The 19543-nt window shown below is 38.0% G+C and overlaps 1 protein-coding gene across 1 annotated transcript in view; it reads right to left on the bottom strand.

Moving 5' to 3' along the window:
• Positions 1–1765: 1765 nt before the first annotated feature.
• The window catches only part of GALNT2 (polypeptide N-acetylgalactosaminyltransferase 2), a 94067-nt gene continuing 76289 nt past the window's right edge, over positions 1766–19543 (bottom strand). Inside the window, exons 11-16 of the mRNA XM_042815562.1 lie at positions 14188–14314; positions 9844–9936; positions 9576–9659; positions 7650–7776; positions 3565–3684; positions 1766–2265 (exon numbers count right to left, since the gene is read on the bottom strand). Of these exons, the coding sequence (XP_042671496.1) occupies positions 2110–2265; positions 3565–3684; positions 7650–7776; positions 9576–9659; positions 9844–9936; positions 14188–14314 (707 nt within the window). The 3' untranslated portion in view covers positions 1766–2109. The remainder of the gene's footprint in view (positions 2266–3564; positions 3685–7649; positions 7777–9575; positions 9660–9843; positions 9937–14187; positions 14315–19543) is intronic.

The following is a 19543-nucleotide window of genomic DNA, read 5'->3' on the forward strand; positions in this document are numbered from 1 at the left end:
TCAGAAATCTACTGCTATGTTATGAACCATGTTCTTCAAGTTCTCAGCAAGGTTAAAAGGCTACAAATAGGGAGAGACAAAAAGATGGAAACTAGTTTACCCACTGCATGGCCATGGAAAATAGACTGTGAAGAAAAAAAAAAAAAAAAAAAAAAAAAGCATTAATTAACCACATATGAAAAAAAAAGTCAGATGGATGGGAGAAGTTGGATTCAATGTCTACATCCAAAAGGTATGCAGATACTTGCAGGTCATAGCTCCAGAGACACAAGATATTTGTGGCACACTGACTGACATAATTAGAGCCATTGACCAGAGGAGTACCACCTCTATACCTAGCATATAGATGCAGCCAAAGGAAACACGAGAATCAGGAACTACTCTACTTCCAGAAACAAAGAAAGAGGGGAGTGTACTGGAGTTACACAGTACAGCAGATGCTTTTCATCTCCTTATGATCAACTCTTACGCTTTTCCCCAAGATCCTTATCTTACCAAAACCACTTCCTGGCATCGCAGGCCTGCACTATTTCTTTTCTTTTTTTCTTTCTTTCTTTCTTTTTTTTTTTTTTCCTCCTCCCACCAATGCTGTGTCACTTATCAGTGCTGAAACTACTTACTCACTTTTCATTTTAGAAGCTCATTCAAGCATTTAATTATTTATTTGTTTTAATAAAAAAGTACATAGTCTATGCAAACATAAGAAAGTACAGGTCAAAGTTGATTTAACTTTGACAGTATTATTTTAATATAAAAATGACATCAGCTGAGTTGTCGCTGTAAAACACACAGGCTCAATGGTGAAAAACACCACATAGGATCTGCTGGTATCCAGACTGATTCCCAGAGCCAAACCTGAATCCACCCAAAAGCCCCATATAATGAAACAAACAAACAAACAAAAAAAAACAAACAAGAAAGTTACCCAGTAGCAGGCCTATAAATTAAGTAAGTGCAATTCAGAGATATTACCTAACTGCTCATCCTTGCAAATTAAAATTCAGACCTCATGCTGCCAACAGTGACGTTCCCTTCCACCTTATTCTCAGAACTCAAGAGGGGAGTTTGAGACAAGGAAATTTTTGTTATGATGAGGGCCCAGAATAAAATTGTGCTGAACCCACATGGCTGCATCTGTGCAAGATTTGCACCACTCGTACAATTTTGTAATGAAGAGAAGTATTTCAGGACATAATATTACAGAAATCATCAACACAAATATCAAGTACAAGATTAACGATATCCAGAGCACGTGTAATGAATTCCCAAGCTGGAATAAACAATCCGAGCAATCATCTGTGCAGATGCATTGGCTTATTCTGCTGTTTTCTTTCTCCTCCTGAGTTTCATGATCTCCAGTGAGGGAGAAGCTTCAAAACGTAGATCCAGTTTGCAAAGCAAAGCATCCAGTGTTAGCACGGACATCATACTCAGCAGCACAAAATCTGCACCTTCGTTAACATCCACTCTTCTAGCATTTTGATCCAATTTCTGGTTATACATACGCCAATGACTTTGTTGATAATTATAGGGTGATGAAAATCGATATAAATCATTGGGAGCTGGCAATATATATATTTTATATATTTATATTTAGAGTCCATCATAGAAAAGTTCATATTCAAATTACCAAGTACACACAAGAAAAAAAAAAACGTTCAAAATGACACTTCTGTTTTTGGAAACAACAAACAAACAATGCATTTCTATGTAAATGGAGATTTCAAATGACCTTCTCCTGGTAATTTTTCCCACCCTCCCTCCCAGACCCTGTTCCCCACAGGCGTTTTTCAAGATCCTTTTTCTATCATACATCAGTTGTTCCTAGAGTTAGTTATCTGCTGTGCAAGTATGTAACTGAAGACAGAAAGGAACTGTTAAAGTCTTCACACCAAGAAGGAGCCGTGCTGAGGCCACGTTCAGTGAAATCTTTGCAGTGCTCCGAGTCCACCTGTTCCCTGGTGTCCGCTTCAGCACTCTCCTACTTTCAGATAAAGATGGAATACTGAGGTATATAAGTTCCGTGGAAAGTTTTAAGAAATACATCAGTAATTCAATCAAAACTTTGCCCGATGTCTATGAGTTGAAACAGCATTTTGCTTGTAAGTTCTACTGCTGCAGATTAAGTGTGAATTTCCACTGTTGTGATAAAGAAGGACTGCAGATCTCAACAGTGAGACCACCATTTTTGGCATTTCGGCTGTCTAGACAGAGGTTGCTGCCAACGTGCCTCAGTTTAGAGTTGCTTTCAATTTGCTCCCATTTCTGAAAGAGAAAATAAAGTTAAGCTGTAAAAATCAGGAAAAAAATGCATTCTATATCCCATCAACTGAAATCATCATGTGCTTTCCTGGCTTGTGCTTAGGAGAGATGTGAATACTGCAATAATGCAGTTTAGACAATCCTTGATTAAGGGTATGTACATTATAGAAAGCCTTGTCAAAGCAACTGTTCTTTCAGCTAGTGCACTGCACAAGATACAGAATACACCAAATCATTTTCTTCTACTTCAGCATTTCTCAAAATATGCTGTCATACCATATTTGACTTTCCAAAGCCTTTAGTTTGAGGAAGAAAGTAAGTCACAAAACCCATCCATAGTATCACTACTACTACTACAGTTCAGAACATAAAGAAGAAGTACAATCACCAAAGACAAGCCTGCAGAAATCTAGAAATCAGTCAGATGTCTTTCAGTTATAAAGATGTCAACTGGTTAGTCTGTGCTGTCGGAAGCACTACTGCCCAAGGTGATGCCAAGGACAGAGCAAATACAAACTGTAAGATGTTAAAAGATTCTCTGTTGTATTTTCTTTGAATTTTTGCCTTCAAGCCTTATCAAGAAAATATTGCCTCCTTGGTTTCTTTATCTGAAAAGTGGCAAGAGTATTTTTTTCTTCTTCAAGACATCATTTCTGTTTGCAAATATTGAAATACAGAAACAAAGAAGGTAACAGAAAATCAGATCTGATGACTTAGCAGAACTGTTACATGACAACTGACAACAACAAAAAGGCGATACGAGTCTGCAAATGTAATTTTCCTAAGGCATGGGAAATAGATGAAGTAGCACTGCTGCATTAATAAGGAGACTATCTAGCAACAGAGTCTAGCACTGTTATAAACAGGTCACAGCTGAAAGAGGAAAGGAAAGCTAACCCCACCCTCCTGAGACAGATTACGTTATCTTCAAACTTCACTGAAGGCCTTTCAAATATACATCATGAAACACATATTTTATTTCAGAAAATGGACGGGACAGTTGAAGACTGTCACACAACAGAGCTGCTGTGTGAAACCTTTATATAAGGCCAATTTTGAGATAACAGCTCTATACGTTATCATAAGATTGTCACTGGTTTATAAAAAGGAAAGATCAATATACAAAATTATTCCTGCTGCTCTGCAGGGTGTCATGTATCCAAATTTTATGTGTGCAAAGAATGATGCAGAGAAAGAGTAGAATCCTTAGAATAGAATACAGACACAAATGCGTGTTCTTGCACTCTCATTCACAACCCTTGTTTTCCCACTATTCAGGGAGTATACTCAGGACATACTGACCTGTCTACTGTCATTTTCCCTGCAGCCCTGAAGTTTTATTAGTGAACCAGGTGCTCTGTCCACAACAGTAAGGCACAAATCCATGTGTTTCACTGACTTGTCCTTTGTTAAGGCCCATTCCTAGAAAAAGAAAGTAAAATTTATGAACGGTATGCAAAATCATTTATACTAAGTTATACACAAGGTGCACCTGCTATCTCTGCATCCATAGCACAGGTTAAACTCCTGTCAATGGCTCAGTAAGAGCATTAGAACAATTTATTATTGTCCACAGAGAAGGAGATGAGAAAAACTGTACTTTTGAAACACAGTACTTTCATTTACTCCAATGGTCTCAAATCTACGCTGGGCTGGGCTAGTTGACTAACTGCTCCCTCTACTGGCTTCACGGAGGTACAACAGGAAGTCACAGGTTCTCAAGTAGGGTCAACTTCTAAAGCAAGTATCTAACTAGCTACATTTTCTATGTATCTAGCAATAGCTGTATAGATTTTATATAGCTTTCGCATTAAATATATGAAAAAACCAAGCTTGGTCTGCAGTATCACTGGTCACCCTATCCACACACTAGGTAACGCACATGTGTTGTGAGGGAAAACAGTTCCTAATGGTAGAGCTCACCAGAAAGCAGAACACAAGGCAGCCAAGGTCAGAGGTAATGGGAGAATGAGACTTCGGACCCAAAGTGCGACGTACAAGAGAATTTCCTTTAAATGCATATTGGCAAGCAGTTTCTTAAATGATGGGCAAAGAAAAGTTGTTCTGTATGCACCAATGCCCAGCTGGTTTTACCTCAGTGTCCTCCTACACAGGACCTGATCTTGCCCTGATGTTCACACACTGCATGTGTGAGAGATTCACCCTGAAGTCTGATCTCCAGGACCCAGATTGGTCTCCCTGTCTCATTATCCTTTGAGGAAGGAACTTGATCTCCTGACTTGCTGGAGCCACACTAACTGTCTAATTCTCCCTCATTGCTACTTAAAAAGGAAAAATCAACTTCACTCCAGTGAGTTCAGAGGGTTGTGTAACACAAAAACCTAGATATACTCTAGCTCATGTCTGGCTATATTTAGTGTTATTTTGTAAGCAGTGAGTGTTTCAGAAAGAAATTAGATGCCTAGTCCCATCCCATTTTTCAACTTACTTTCTAATACTGTAACTGATGTTCAGCTTGCATGACCACTTAAACCCAGTAGATTTAACAATGATTAAATTCCTTTGAGAACAGATGCTCAGGAAACAACCAGAACTTCTCTCCAGTGTTATTACCAGTAATGGCCATCATACAGGAAGCAAGCCCAGCAACACATCATTAGATGGACACCATATTATGCAACCACAACTGACTATGCAGAACAAAAAGGAAGGAGAACTTTGCATGTCTCTTTTCTTGGCTCCCAAAACACAAAGCTAAAAGCTTTTCCTTTCGCTCTCAATACATCTTTTTTTTTTTTTTTTTCACTACATTCAGACTGGATACTAGGAAGAGGTTCTGCACCAGAAGGCAGTGGGCATGGAACAGGCTGCCCAGGGCACTGGACATGGCTCCAAGCGCTGGCGTTCAAGGAGCAATTGGACACCACTCTCAGATACAGGATTTGGATTTGGGGTGGTGCTGTGTGGAGCCAGAAACTAGGCTCCAGGGTCCCAGAGGGCCCCTTTCAACTCAGGATATCCTATTCTGTTTTAATCTCAGATGCCTTCTTGTTCCAACCATTTTGTCCAAGGCTAAGTAGCATCATTGATAGCCGCTTTCAACAACTTAAGGAAGTAAGCAAGTATTTTTAGAGCTCATCAGCAAACACAAGTGCCAATGAAACAGATGATTTATACTCAGTAATGACATTAGAAAATACTGTCAGTGTAGTGGTTAAAATTCAGGTTCAAGAATCCTGCAGCAAAAGGAAGTTAAAGCCTTGAAGATACTGATTTTTACATCTTTACCCTTCCATCAGGAGACCAGAAGAGGCCCAGACAAACCAGCAACCACACAGGAACTTAGCTTATCTAAAAGCAAAAGCTACAGCTTCACAAATGTCTCCAAGTTCTGCAGCTGGAGGCATCAATGTGATGGCCCTTCATAGTGTAAAACAGAACGTACAGATGCTCCCTCCTAGCGATCAGGATCTGCGATTTGCTATAGTGCTGAAGTTTAAGCAAGTAGCACTACAGAAGAACAGGAAAAAAATGCAAATAGTGCATGTAATGTGCTATGGATGCAGGCTGGAAATAGGTCACGTGCGTGACAACTGGAAAACCAGGACATCTAAAAAAAACCTGTCTCATAAATCAGAAATAGAACACTACTAACCTTGAACTTTCCCCTTACACATGAGTGCATTTGGCTTTGTCTTAAGCTCCTTATTATGACCCTAAAGATTCGCACAGACTTGTCAAAACAATATATCAGAATTTTTTCACCCATTTTGAAGTGTAATTCTACCTTTTGGACCACTGAATTCTAACAGTCTGCTTCAGGAAAACAAATCCATTTAAACTGAAGTTTTGCTTTTTAAGCTGTGTAAGCATAAGCCAGAGTACACTCTCCATATGGTAGAACAAGGTTTCTGCAGCCTGCAGTAGTTGAGTACTCACAGTCTAACCCTCCACGCCCAACCCTAAACCCTATTCTCAGTAAGAATAGTTGCAAAACACATAGGACAAAGTTGAAGATTCTGCTTTGCTCCCCCAGCCTTCTCCCATGCTAAGATCACTCCCATTCATTCCTTGAATCCAATATGGAACTCAGTGTGGATGTAAAAAGCCACTGTTGACCAGCTCCGTCTCCTAACATGTCTGAAATTCCATCACAGAGAGAACATACATTTGTTTTTCAAGGTCAACTTCACAGATGAAAGTACACTGAAAATTGAAAAGAGGGATCAGATTTGGAAGAGGGAAGGACTGAAAGAAGCATGTACGTATCTATAGAGAACATACAGGATAACCAGAAACTATCAAAACTTCTGCACAGAGGCAATTCTTTGACACAGTTATCCCTTCTCAAAAAAAAACAAAACAAAACAAAACAACAAAACAAAACAAAAACCCCTGTGCTATTCTGAAGATGGTGTGCATTTTCATAAAGATAACAGAAAACGCCTCCCCAAGTATATTCCCTTTAATGATATGGAAGACACATCTCAGATCTACAATAGCAATTCAAATCAACATTATACACTGCCTGAAATAACTTCTGTTAGGCTTTATCTGATTATAGGGTTTTCCTCTTCTAATTTAAATCAGAGCACAAAATTCTGATACAATCACTCTTTCAATAGTAGATCTGCAATTGGTCAGGCTTCTGATCTAACACATGCATTTGATTATTAGTTTTAAATTTATTTGAATTTATAATCACATTGGTTCTGAAAAGTTTAGTGACCACACAAAATAGTGAGTACATAAGCACATACTTTGTTAATAATGATGAAGTCATGACTGCATAATTAGATTCTTTACAATAATGTTCCCATCTACAGATGTGACACATTTGCAAGTAAAAATAGGCTCAGATAAATTTTGTTGAAACACTCCCTTTACTGGTTGAAAATAGGAGATGAAGTTTAGATGCCTCTCTTTTCTGGAAGAGGTGAACAGGGATCTGAGACAGATTTTTTACATGCCACTACTACAAACTGGAAATTACTAATACAGCATTATAGTAAAGCACTCTTCTGATTCTGCTGACCTTAGGCCATATGCTTAACAATCCATATTTTTTCTTAAGAAAACTTCCTTCAAAAATCAAACATACCAATTAATGGATTAAAGCTTTTTATGAAAGCCTAAAACTCCTGGGAAAGATTCCTGGCCTCCAGCATAAAAATAAATATTGATAGACAAAAAGGAAGGGAAAAACCTGACCGTATTGAATGAACCTCTCTGCTCAGATTCTAACCCTGAAAGTGCAAAACTACATTTGAGGGAGAACTTCTTACAACAGACTGCCTAAATAACTGGTTTGTTCATTTCAGTTCGTATACCTATCACTGACACACAGTACATGGTTGAGTTAGTTTCAATTTATTTTTAAATCCTAAGACCACATATTTTGGAAAAAAAATGAATAGCATACAGACCTGGTTTCCTCCGGCATTATGACATTCGTAAACTCCAACAACACCATCCGCAAAATGGCCCAAAGTATCAAGGCAATTGGTACCCTGCTGCAAAGCCCCAAAAGCTATATCTTGATGATCAGGTACCCTAAAATAAAACCAGAAATATCTCCCTCAATTAGTCTATCTTTGATATTTCTTTTACCTCCTCATCAAGTATTTTGAAGATGAGAGGTTTAAGATGAGTGATGACTACTGTTTGGAAATTCCAAACATCTTTTGAAGACAGAAGCCAAATTTCTGACCAAACTCAAACCTGCAAGCATAGGACAAAAATAGAAAACAAGGATGAACATACAAACTCCTCATAATGACCAAATTAAAGGTGACATCATTATCATTTAACGTCGCTCATATCTTCACGCTATCAGTTCAGATTCACCACACTTATTTCCAGACAAGCCATCAGAAACATTCTACTTTTGTCCCAAATTGATCTTTACTGAAGTGTTATAAGTTGGGGTTGAAGGGAAAAAAAAAAAGAAAAAAAAAAGTGTTTTATTCATACTTATTTTTAAGCAGTCGCATATAAAGTAGAATTCATATAGTCTGGAAGTACATAGGCAAACACATTCAGAGCACCCTTGTGGGGCATAGAGACCATAAGTTCATATTAAACAGAAAAGCAAGGACATACAAACTCCTTTAAAAACTTCAGACTATGATAAGAATACAATAATTCAACTCAGCAAAGTGAGCACAAGGGAGGTGACACAGAATAAGATAACATTACACACCAGTAATGCTTATTGTAGCACATTTTCCAAGAAAAATTGCAAGCCATATTTCTTCTGACAAATTAAACACAAATAAATATCCTCCGGCACTGTAAGAGAAATACAGAATAACTTTCCTCCTCAGCATTATCCTGGTTCATGAGACTCTTTAACATGTGTGGCTTCGTAAAATACACGAAGGCTGTAACAGTTTATGCTCATGCATTCCAAGCCTGTATTCTAGTAGTAACAATCCAACTTCACTGACACAAAGTGTCCTCAGCAATAAACATTCCTACGAACCACACATACAGTATCCTGTGCAACCAACAGTATGTTGACAGAAGACACAGTAGTTTACAGTCTAATACCAAAGCAGCAGCGTTGGAACTGGATAATCTTTAGTGTCCCTTCTAACTCAAGACGCTGTGATTTTGTGACCCAGTAGACATACTTATCAGTAGACACATTACTGAACAAAAATCTTTTCGTTCAAGAAGTGCTAAAGATTTTTTTTTGAGGATTTTTCATTGGTTAGTATGCATTCTACAGCAGAAATTATTCCTTTGTATCATGTATTATATTAATGCTGTAAGCACTGATTCATTTTGCAAAAAGTATTAGTTATGTTACCCATAATTTCAGTTTGCTTTTTCCTCTACACATGCATAAAGGTTAGCTATTGGCCACTGACAGAGCAAGAGATAATAAAACATGTGACTTAGCTTCTTAGAGCAGTGCATTTACCAATGCTTAAAAAACTTGCATGACTTTCTTATCTGCTAGCTTCTGTTATTTCTGCTGTATTGAGATTCAGCTTTCTCACTCAGCTAATCATGTGCTTAAGTGAAGGCAAAACTTTAAAAGGGAAGACAACAGGAGAGAGAACAATGTACCCTCAAGCAAAAAGCCCATGTAGGAGACAGGCTACAGAGGAGTTTAGGGCTCTGGATGCTGTTCTCTGAAATACTGCAGCTACAGCTGCAATTCTATGTAAGTGGAAAAGAAGATTACTTCGATAAAATGGACTTTTAGGAATAGAACAAACAATACTGAAAGCAAATAAGGCCACAATTACATTTTACTTCCAAGGAAGGGGAAAGAGAAACCAGTGATTTCAGGAGAAGACAAGTCAAAACCCCACATCATCCCAGAGTCAGATGAAACTCACCGTAACTCAGGATAAACATTTTCAAGATACCACTTGAAGGGTTTGCAGCTAAGTCTTTTTCTGAGTTCCATTCGGCTTTGAATACTAGAAAGGGAAAAAGAAGAATGATTTTCAAGGTCTGGATGCTGTGTTTGTATGAATTAATGACTGTATACAAAACCCAAATTTCCTCAGTAGATCTACATCTAAAGGACATAAGTGCCATCACTACTTATACCTCAGAAGCCACTGTTTTTTGAAGGAGGAAAAAGAAGTAATTGTGACTTACTTTCCATAAGGTACATTCCTGGCTGAAGGCACTGCTGCGTAATAGAAATTCTTGTACTCATCCATCCAGACTTCCGCTGCCCTGCGTGTATTTCTAGGGACAATCATATGAAAAAAAGGTCATATTTTCCCCCAACTGCAATTAAACCATGTCATTTATTCTTGATTTGATTTTAATCCTTCTTAGTACTACATCATCAGCTGCCTCAAGCCAGGCAGAAGATTTCCTATTAAAGTCCCAAGTAACAGAAAATCATTAGAAAATCAAAACTGAAATCAATACATTTAGAAAAAATGCCTTTTCCACAATTTGCTGCTTCACATTTTCATCTGGAATTTAATACGCCCTGGAATTCTTTCTGTAATCTTCAGGGAATGTTGTTGGTTTTGTTTGTTTTAATACAATTTGATAGACCAAATTCAGTGAGTCTTCACCTGAATAAGCAAGCTAATTGGAAACACAAAATTTCAACAATTTGAAATATTTAACAGTGTATATTGCCTTGCTGAAAACAGATACGCTAACTTCAGCAACACATTTTCAGTCTGCATCTTACTATTACCAGCATAGCATTCAACATTTCAAGACATAAGCTGTTCTGACAAAGCTATGAAATAAACAAGTCTACTAAAACAGAGGAGGCAGTACTTAGAAAAATTTTTTTAACACTTGAAAATTCAGAGCTTAATTACTGCTGTAAATGTAAAGGAAAAACACTAACCTGGATTATTTACCTCAAATCAAATGGCTAACTAAAATGTCTATATTTTTGTAACAGTGTGTTTACAGCTCCTTTTGGACTGTGAGATTGTAAGGTGTTTTTTTCCCCATCTCCTGGCTTCCATGTAAAACTCATCTACTTCTATTGTTTGTAGTTTCATTGAATTAATTCCCTTGCAACTGTCATGCTCTGAAACTTATTTTACATTTGGCAGTAAGTTCAATCTTAAGCAGCCAGAGTAAATGCAGTCAGCCAACAACTTATTGGTATGATTCTTTCCAAATTAGAAGGCAGAAGTAGCCAGGACAATTTCAGTTCTTGCAAACTGCTAAGAGTAGAGGAGGTGGGGAAAGGGGAAAGAGAGAAAAAACAAAAACAAAAACAAACAACAGCAACAAAAAACAACACAAGGCAGACTTTGATCATTTGTTGTTTGAGGACCAATATTTTCCTTGCAAAGATTCCTTTTTTTTTTTTTTTTGTGTGTGTGTGTGTGTGTGTGTGTGTGTGTGTGTGTGTGCGTGTAAGCAAAAACCCATTCAATCCAGATTAGACTGTTTCAGTTCAAATTCACTTGTAGTCTGTCAGGTTTTAATGACTCAATCACTCAGCCACTCAGCAATCAGGTTGGCTATCTATTCACAGGCAAAATGGATTTTGGTGGTGGGAGAGGTACTAATTAGTTTGCCAGAGTTTAACAACTCAAAAGGCAATTCCAAGGCCAGTATGCATCTCTGTACCACACTTTTACACAACCAAAAATTAAGAATCCAGACACAGTGCAATATGGATATAGAAACCATATAGATGCTGAGAACTGCTCAAATTTGTATGACTCCAAAGCAGTCAGAGTACTGAGAAATACAGTGTAGGGAACACTCAGCACCTAGATTAAACCACAGATAATGAAACTTAGCATCACGCCATCAGAGATAGTTTTGCACATACCAGACTAGGGTCTGTAAGGTTTATTAACTCAGATGAAGTTGTGTATTAAAGCAGCTGGCCCTCAAGCAGTAAAGCATATATATGTGCAAAAGCAAACCTGATCTAATACATTCTGCTAGAAGCAAGAAGCATCTGCCCCCGCACAACAGCCACGATGTCATCCCTTTTCTCCTCTTGTACCACACGACTCCCAGCCTCTCATCCAGGATCAATTTGTTTTGGCTGCCCAAAGGCAGTGCATACTGGCTAGTCAGCTAAAAATAGGAAGCTTACCCAGAGCACTCCAGAACAAATTACATACAGTCAAGGGACAGACGATTGCATAAGCTAATGAGTCCCAACTGCACAAGCACTGATTCCATGCACCAAGTTTTTTTGGCACCATGGCTCCACACATTCGATAACGTCTGCACCATGAGGGTATTCCATTACCTTAGGTTTCACATTCTCTCATTGCTAAAAGTACTTTTTTTTTTTTTAAAGGGAATTTTGTTATATTAGTTTGACACACAAGGCAGCTGACTGAGGAAGAAACAACCTTCAACTAAAAAGCAAGGTTGACAATTTGCTGTAAAGTGATATATAAGTTTTCTAGGTCAATTCAAAAATAATTCCAATGAAACAAAGAACTTTAATGGCATTTCAGAATTTGAGACAGCTAGCTGGACAGTCAAGCATAATGGCAATAAACCACTTGCAGAGAAAGACAGACCTGGACAGGAATGCAAGTGCCCAAGATTAAAGATCACAGGCTTTACTTGTCCTCATAATTCAAGTCCAGGTAGTATTTCTTTTAAAAAGTCATTTCGAACACAAATAACAGAAAAACAAAATGCATCAAAAATAATCTGTCATGGTAGCTGTCATGAAATGTGAGTGATTAAATCACAGCGATGATTTGACTTAATAGCAACAAAATCCAAAAGTTGTCATCCCAATATAAATGCAGAATCTTCAACCACTGTAAATGACACATTTATGATGCATGCTCTGATCTTGCATATGCAAAGCCAGCCCCTTTCTTGCTTTTCAGATGAGTTATGTTTAAGTACCTATCTAATAGCACAAGTGTGCAACAGACATTAGTTAACAGACTAACAATGGAAAAGATCCAGAGAATTAGGAAAACTGCACAGCTTGATTTATTTACTGAGCACGATCCTTGTTATGAAATCATAATTTTATAACCTACTATATATGTTTCTATGATAAAACAGTTCCTTCCTAGGCCTTTGTAATAGTTCAATTGTTAAATCCTTCTACCCTACTGACATACATAAATAGGAGAAGTTCAGGTTGGGTGTTAGGAAAAGGTTCTTTACCAGAGGATGGCTGATCCCTACAGCAGACTCCCCAGGGCTGCGGTCATAGTCCCAAGCCTGCTGGAGTTCAAGAAACATTTGGATGACGCTCAGAAATATGGTTTGAGTTTTGGGTGGTGTTATGTGGAACTGAAAGTTGGACCTCAGTGATCCTTGTGGGTCCCTTCCAGCTTGGGATATTCTAGGATTCTATATCAGTATAGAGATGTAATGTCTGAAGAGAGAGGGTACTTCTTATTAGTTTTTGTTTACCCACAAATACCACAAATACCCACAAAGTCATTTTTACTGTAGCATATAGACCTCAAATAATAGCGTACCAAGAAAATCCCTCCTGTGACTACTGGAAGAAATAAAGACAGTGACTTTATTTTAGCAGACTACTAAATTGATTAGTGTGGTGTTGCTGGCATAACCTATGCAGAAGAAAATTTACACCTCTAAGATGGTTCCTCAAGTTCAGGTGAAACACTATTCCAAATATATTGGCAGCTTGGAACATTCTTACGGACTTGAACACATTTGCACTCTGTGCTGTGGCTCCATATTCTTCAAAGATAAATAAATGAAATTATTTAAATTTGAAGCTCTTAACTCTTAGAACCTTTAGCTCCAACTTTGCTTCTTCAGACCTTGGAGAGCATTAAGTTCTCTGAGCCAAAACGCTTCAAAAGCTGGAACTGACAGAGCCTTAGTCAAAATCCCTGTCATACACCACTCAGTGCCTTAACCCATATAACTTAGAACACTATGAACATGAATCAGGACTTGCTATTCTCATTCTACGGGAAAAAAAAAGATGAAACATCTCCACATTCCAGCAACCGCATACATTAAATCAACAGTAAAATTAACACACATGCTAATCTATGCTCTTACTAATGTAATTTCTTAAGTTTACACAAAAAGCATCTTAATCATGTGATGAGAAAAGAAGATTCAATGAAGAATTAAGCATCCAACAGCCTGGTATAAATGCCAGAATTAGCCTACACGATCACTTGTACATCTCATACTCATTCTGTAATAACAAACAGCAAACAAAGCAAATTCCTAACCTTCTGTATTCTGGGTCATAGAGAACGACAGTATCGTTCCTAAAAAATGAAGATGTATGGGACTGTTCTGAAAATAAAGGTTTCTTCAAAACCAAATAAACAAATTTCTCAAAATTGGCTATTTCCTTTTTTTCCAGATTAATCTCTAATGGAGATATTTTGCCTTAAGCATATTCTCCTCAGTCATCAGCTTCTTCTAATGAAAAGGTCCCTAAAATTAAATTACTGCCACCTGCTGATCATTTGAAGAAATTCAAAACATCACTATTTAGCTGAAGATCATCTTAAGAGTTACCTTGCAAATACAGTACCACTCCCACCAGGAAATGTGTACGGATGTTGCTTGCGGAATACGTGACCCACTCTGCTGCAAGGGATGATTTCTAGGCTCCCACCACATTGCCAAACTCGGAACGAGATCTCTGCAACGAAAACATAAAAGACCAACATCACAAAATACACCACAAAATACTGTAATTTCCTACGGTTGTTTTTAAACAAAGAAAGCGGTAATTGCTGAGAAGATCAATAAGATGGATTTCTGAGAAAATCTAGGATAAAACCAAGGCATATGCTTGTTTATTACTATCCAAACTCAGAAGAAATAACTGTATTAACTTGGAAGCAAAACTGCATGCCTTCTCTCCTCTGAGCAGTATTCTCCAAACTCAGAAATGATGCTGAAATTTGCCAGAATAAGTTAGGTTTATGTGTTCTATTGCTGTGCTTTATCTAAATGGTAAATAACAGTAGATTCATTTAGCATAAATTAATTATCTAATCTATAATTTTAAAAATCAGCTAAAGATTAAATAGAATGTCAAGCAAATTCAGTGCACAATAAAACAACAGATTCGAGCTGCTGGCTCAAAGTACTGGCAGTAAAAGGAGTTATGCCAAGCCAATCTTGATTTGAAGATAGAGTAGCAACTTATATAAACCAAAGGCTATGGTCACTACTTTTGTAAATCAAGCAAGCAAACTAACTATGGTAGTAAAGACAAGGTCTAGATATATATTGCGTATTTCTCATCTTAGACCTCTAACAGCAGAAATCACCTAGTACTGACAGAGAACTTGTCTTCATTCATTTGAAGCAAGCACAAGGGTGCTTGCAATAGCAGTATTTCAACTTTGATATTTTTCCCCCTTTTAGTCTAGTAGCTGCAGCAGGTTACCATCTCCTACCCTTAGTCTATTCATCATCATTCAGTATCTTCCCACAGATTTAAAAAAAAAAACCAACACAAATAGTAAGCAAAGTCACATTCCTCTTTTAAAACTAAGTGCTATTCTTCCTCCAGAAGCCCTCCTCTCACACATATAAATCAAAAGTTTTATTTCAAATAAACTTCCTCATTTCAAAACCAAAAGTAGGAAAACCTGAAGGTTAGCAATGTCCTCTCAATTATAGAATCCTTAGAGTTGGAAGGGACTTCTAAAGGCCATCCAGTCCAACTCCCCTGCAATGAACAGGGACATGCACAGCTAGATCAGGTTGCCTAAGGCCTGATCCAGCCTTGTCTTGAAAGTCTCCAGGGACAGGGCATCCACCACATCTTTAGGCAACCTGTTCCAGTGCCTCACTGTAAAAGACTTTTTCTGTATACCCAACCAAAATTTGCCCTCCTTAAGCTTGAAACCATTTCCTCTTGTTCTGTCACCACGGACCCTTCTTTCCTGTAGCTCCCTTCTGACTGGTTTGACCAGGGGAAAAATAAGTGCTGTCATTTCAAACTAAGGCAATGCAAGTTAACTGCTTTTCGTCTGAATCTTTGCTTTTTACAAGAATTCTTTCTAATTTTACCTCAGAAAATGTTTCTGTTCAATCAAGGCCAGTTAGTCATATTCATGAAGACTAGATAATCAACACAGTCCAATCTGCAGACAGTCAGTCTTCCAAAAAAATATTAATGACAAAAACATTATCTCTGGCAGTAACTTATGGCCTTGATTTTATAGTTAAATTAACATGGGAGGATAGGCAAATGACTTTAAGAAGCAACTGAATATGGCATTCTCACCACACATTTTTCACAGCACTGACTTTATTCTTATCTCTTATTTTATGCTAAGAAAAGCAAAAATTGGGAATTACAATAAATGACTGTTCAGTGTTTCTATTAAGCTAGCAAAAAAAGTGCTTTTCTGTAGTGCTTTTATTAAAATGATGAATTTTGAATACTTCATCCAAAACATCAATACTATGTTCATTAATGATCCGGATGATGGGGTAGAATGCATCCTCAAATGTGTAGATGACATGAAACTGGAATGAGTGTCTGATTCAGAGAGACTTTGACAGGCTGGAAAGGTATGCTGACAAGAATCTCACGAAGTTGAAGCAGGACAAGTGCAGAGTCCTGTGCCTCGGCAGGAGCAACCCCAAGTACCAGTATGTGCTGGGAGCCACTCAGATGGAAAGCAGCTCTGCAGAAAAGGACATGGGGTTCTGGTATCAAGTTGAATACAAGGCAGGGGCATGCCCTTGCTCCTAGCAAGGCTAATTGGTATCCTGGGTTTCCTTAGGCAAACTATCACCACCAGTTCTATATTCAAGACTGGTTATACTGCATCTGGAATATTGTGAAGAGTTCTGGGCCAGCCAGTAGAAGAGAGACTTGGATGAACCTGCAAAAATCTAATGTAGGGATGAAGGGACTGAAGCACCTCTATTATGAGGAAAGCCTGCAAGAGCTGGCACCATTCAGTTTGGAGAAAAGAAAGCTCACGTGGGTTCTTATCATTGTCTATAAATATCTGAACGGAGCCTGCAAAGAGAATACAGCCATGCTCTTTTCAGAGGCGCTGTGTGCCAAGACAGGAAGCAACAGGCATGAACTGGAACACAAGAGATTCCAGCTAAACTTCAGGAAGAATTTCTTCACCATACGGGTGACTGAGCACTGGAATAGGTTGCCCAGAGAGGTCTACGAGAAATATCCCTCCTTGAATTTCTTCAAACATTGATTGGACATGATTCCCTGCAACAGGTGGCCCTGCTTGAACAGTGTGGGTTGGACCAGATCACCTCCAGAAGCCCCTATCAAACTCAAACATTCTGCTATTCCGTGATCTACTGAACGTACATAAGTGCTGAAAAACTATTCCAGAAGTAATTTAGAAATATCTTGCATACCAACTTCTTCTATTATTCATAGCTTCCTCTACTCTGTACACTAAGTTAATGCTTTGTTATTTGATTAGTTCTCCCTTCACAAATGCCCAGGCCTGTACACCTACACATATACTTTCAGACACCTTAGGCTCTGAAGAATATCAAAAAGATGAAAAATAGCTGCGGGAAGTACAGCAAAAGGGCCTGCAAATTGGGAGGGGTAGACTAATACTTACATCACCGTGGCTTCTAAAGTCTGCATGAATTTTAAGTTAAAAGGAACATAAAGCAATTAAAATGTAAGGTGTTAGGCTTTTCTTGTTTTGTTCTTAGGATGCTATTTTTCATCATACTCATTGGGAAAATGAATTCTACTATTTTAACAGTTTCAGAAGACACAATTTTTTTTTTTTTTTTTAAAGGCGCAATTAGGTTGGATGTCAGGGGGAAGTTCTTTACAGAGAGAGTGGTGAGGTGCTGGAACAGGCTGCCCAGAGAGGTTGTGGATGCCCCGTCCTTGGAGGTGTTCAAGGCCAGACTGGATGCGGCCCTGGGCAGCCTGGTTTAGCATTAAACGTGGAGGTTGGTGGCCCTGCATGTGGCAGGGGGGTTGGAGATTCGTGATCCTTGAGGTCCCTTCCAACCCTGGCCATTCTGTGATTCTGTGATAAGATTACCTTCAATACTGCTCTTGCAGCATATTACCAATTTAGAAGGTGAAGTCTTACTTGCTTTCTGATTTCAGCAAAACTAGAAAGAAAAAGCTAGGTTTTCAAATTTAATCCAAACCTTTCAATGATCTATCCATTTCTTTAGTATACTTGATCTCCCTATGCTTATCAAAAAAGCACTGCAAAAGCTCTCAGGATTAGAGTCTATGAATTCGAGAAGACTGGACAAACCTTGATCCACGTTTTATACAGCAAACGTGTTATCAGTCATATCTGGCAACAGTGTGAAAATACACCATATCTTCACAGCAAGAACAGTCATTTAGCTAATATAGGATTTAGACTAGGCAAAATACTGTAAGCTCATACACCTATTATATGAGTATAGTTGAACCTATACTACTGTGAAGAAAATCTCACATCTGCCCTGTACACACTTGCAAGAAAATGCAAATTTAAATGAAGTATAAATATGTTTAGAAGTATTTTACGACTCCATCTAGCAGATTATTTGCACGTAACATCAACTGACTGAGAGGTACGCCTGAGAATAAAGAGGCTGTACAAATATGCATATTGAACTGCACATCACAGATTTCCACTATCTGGTGCATGTCATCTATTGGTAATTAAATCAAAGGCCATGCAATTTTTATTCATTTTCAGTTAACCTGGTAGCTATGAACAAATAATTAGCTGTCTGCTCTGATAGGCCTTGCATTTTCAGGGAGCAGAGAAGATGCACCCCAAAGGCTCCATCTCCCCTCCCTCCTACTGCGGAGAAGAGAAAACTGAAAGCAAAAGAAACAAAGATTTTTGCATGCCAACTTTTCACCTTGAGAAATGAGCTGTTGCTTGTGCCCTTTATTACTACAAAATCCTCAATTATCAAAGCATACGAGCAGTTGCTAAGTTTTCAGAAAAAAAAAATCTGAGTGACTCAAGTGCATGCTTACAGCTAATCAGATATTTAAGTGCTCCAGTGTCAGAAGAGGTTCTCAGAGGATAAAAGCATTGCTGTAGTAAGTTTATTCAGTGACTTTCCAGAACATTTTAAAAAATGAAAAACAACGATGATGTTCAAATTAATACAGTTTAGCCACATGCAGCCAAATAGTGAGGAGAATAAAATCTAACAGAGAAAGTAATTGTTCATAATACGTAAGAGTGAGCACTGTACAGAAAAGTCAGAGGAGATGGTAAGGATGTTTTTTCCAGCTTACGTAAGTTCCAGCTTATTCCAGTTCCTTATGTGAGTGTTAAGCAAGTGGTTATAGTGTCTCAGTATTTAGAGGTGTACAGGATAAAACAGACATTTTCTTGTAGGCCACATACGCCTCATGCAGGTATTTCAGTAGCTGAAAACACTCATGAGTTTTTACAAGTTCAAGGTATTTCAGTTTCACAGCTAGAACAGCAGTAGAGGCATTTTAATCCTCAGAATTGGTCCTAAACACACTATTTAGAATGTCTGAGATGACCCCTACCTTGAAAAACTAAATTAATGATACCTGTAACTCATAAGCAATTAGAGTTCTGCTCCACTCAAACATTTCTTTAACTATAAATGCACTTGTCTTAGCTGAGCGAAAATACTGTAAAGCAGAGAGCCAAATGCCAAATCTAACCACAAGGTGAAAATAATGGCTAAAGTGCAAGTTCTTGGTCCCTCCTCCTTCCTCCTCAAATCCCATTCAAACATCTGAAAATAAGGAATTCCAATAAAAATGCCTTCCCAAGCATAATTATCTTGTTGAGCTAAAATAGGGGTATAAAATAAAAAACCTAAGTTTAAAAGCCTAAGTTTAAAAGATCAATGATAAAAAGATCATTTTTTGGTCAGCTGTTTTGATCAATTGCTT

This window comes from Centrocercus urophasianus, unplaced genomic scaffold (assembly GCF_019232065.1).
Source record: "Centrocercus urophasianus isolate 14NV4802_14NV808 unplaced genomic scaffold, USGS_Curo_1.0 seq_10, whole genome shotgun sequence".
Taxonomy (NCBI): domain Eukaryota; kingdom Metazoa; phylum Chordata; class Aves; order Galliformes; family Phasianidae; genus Centrocercus; species Centrocercus urophasianus.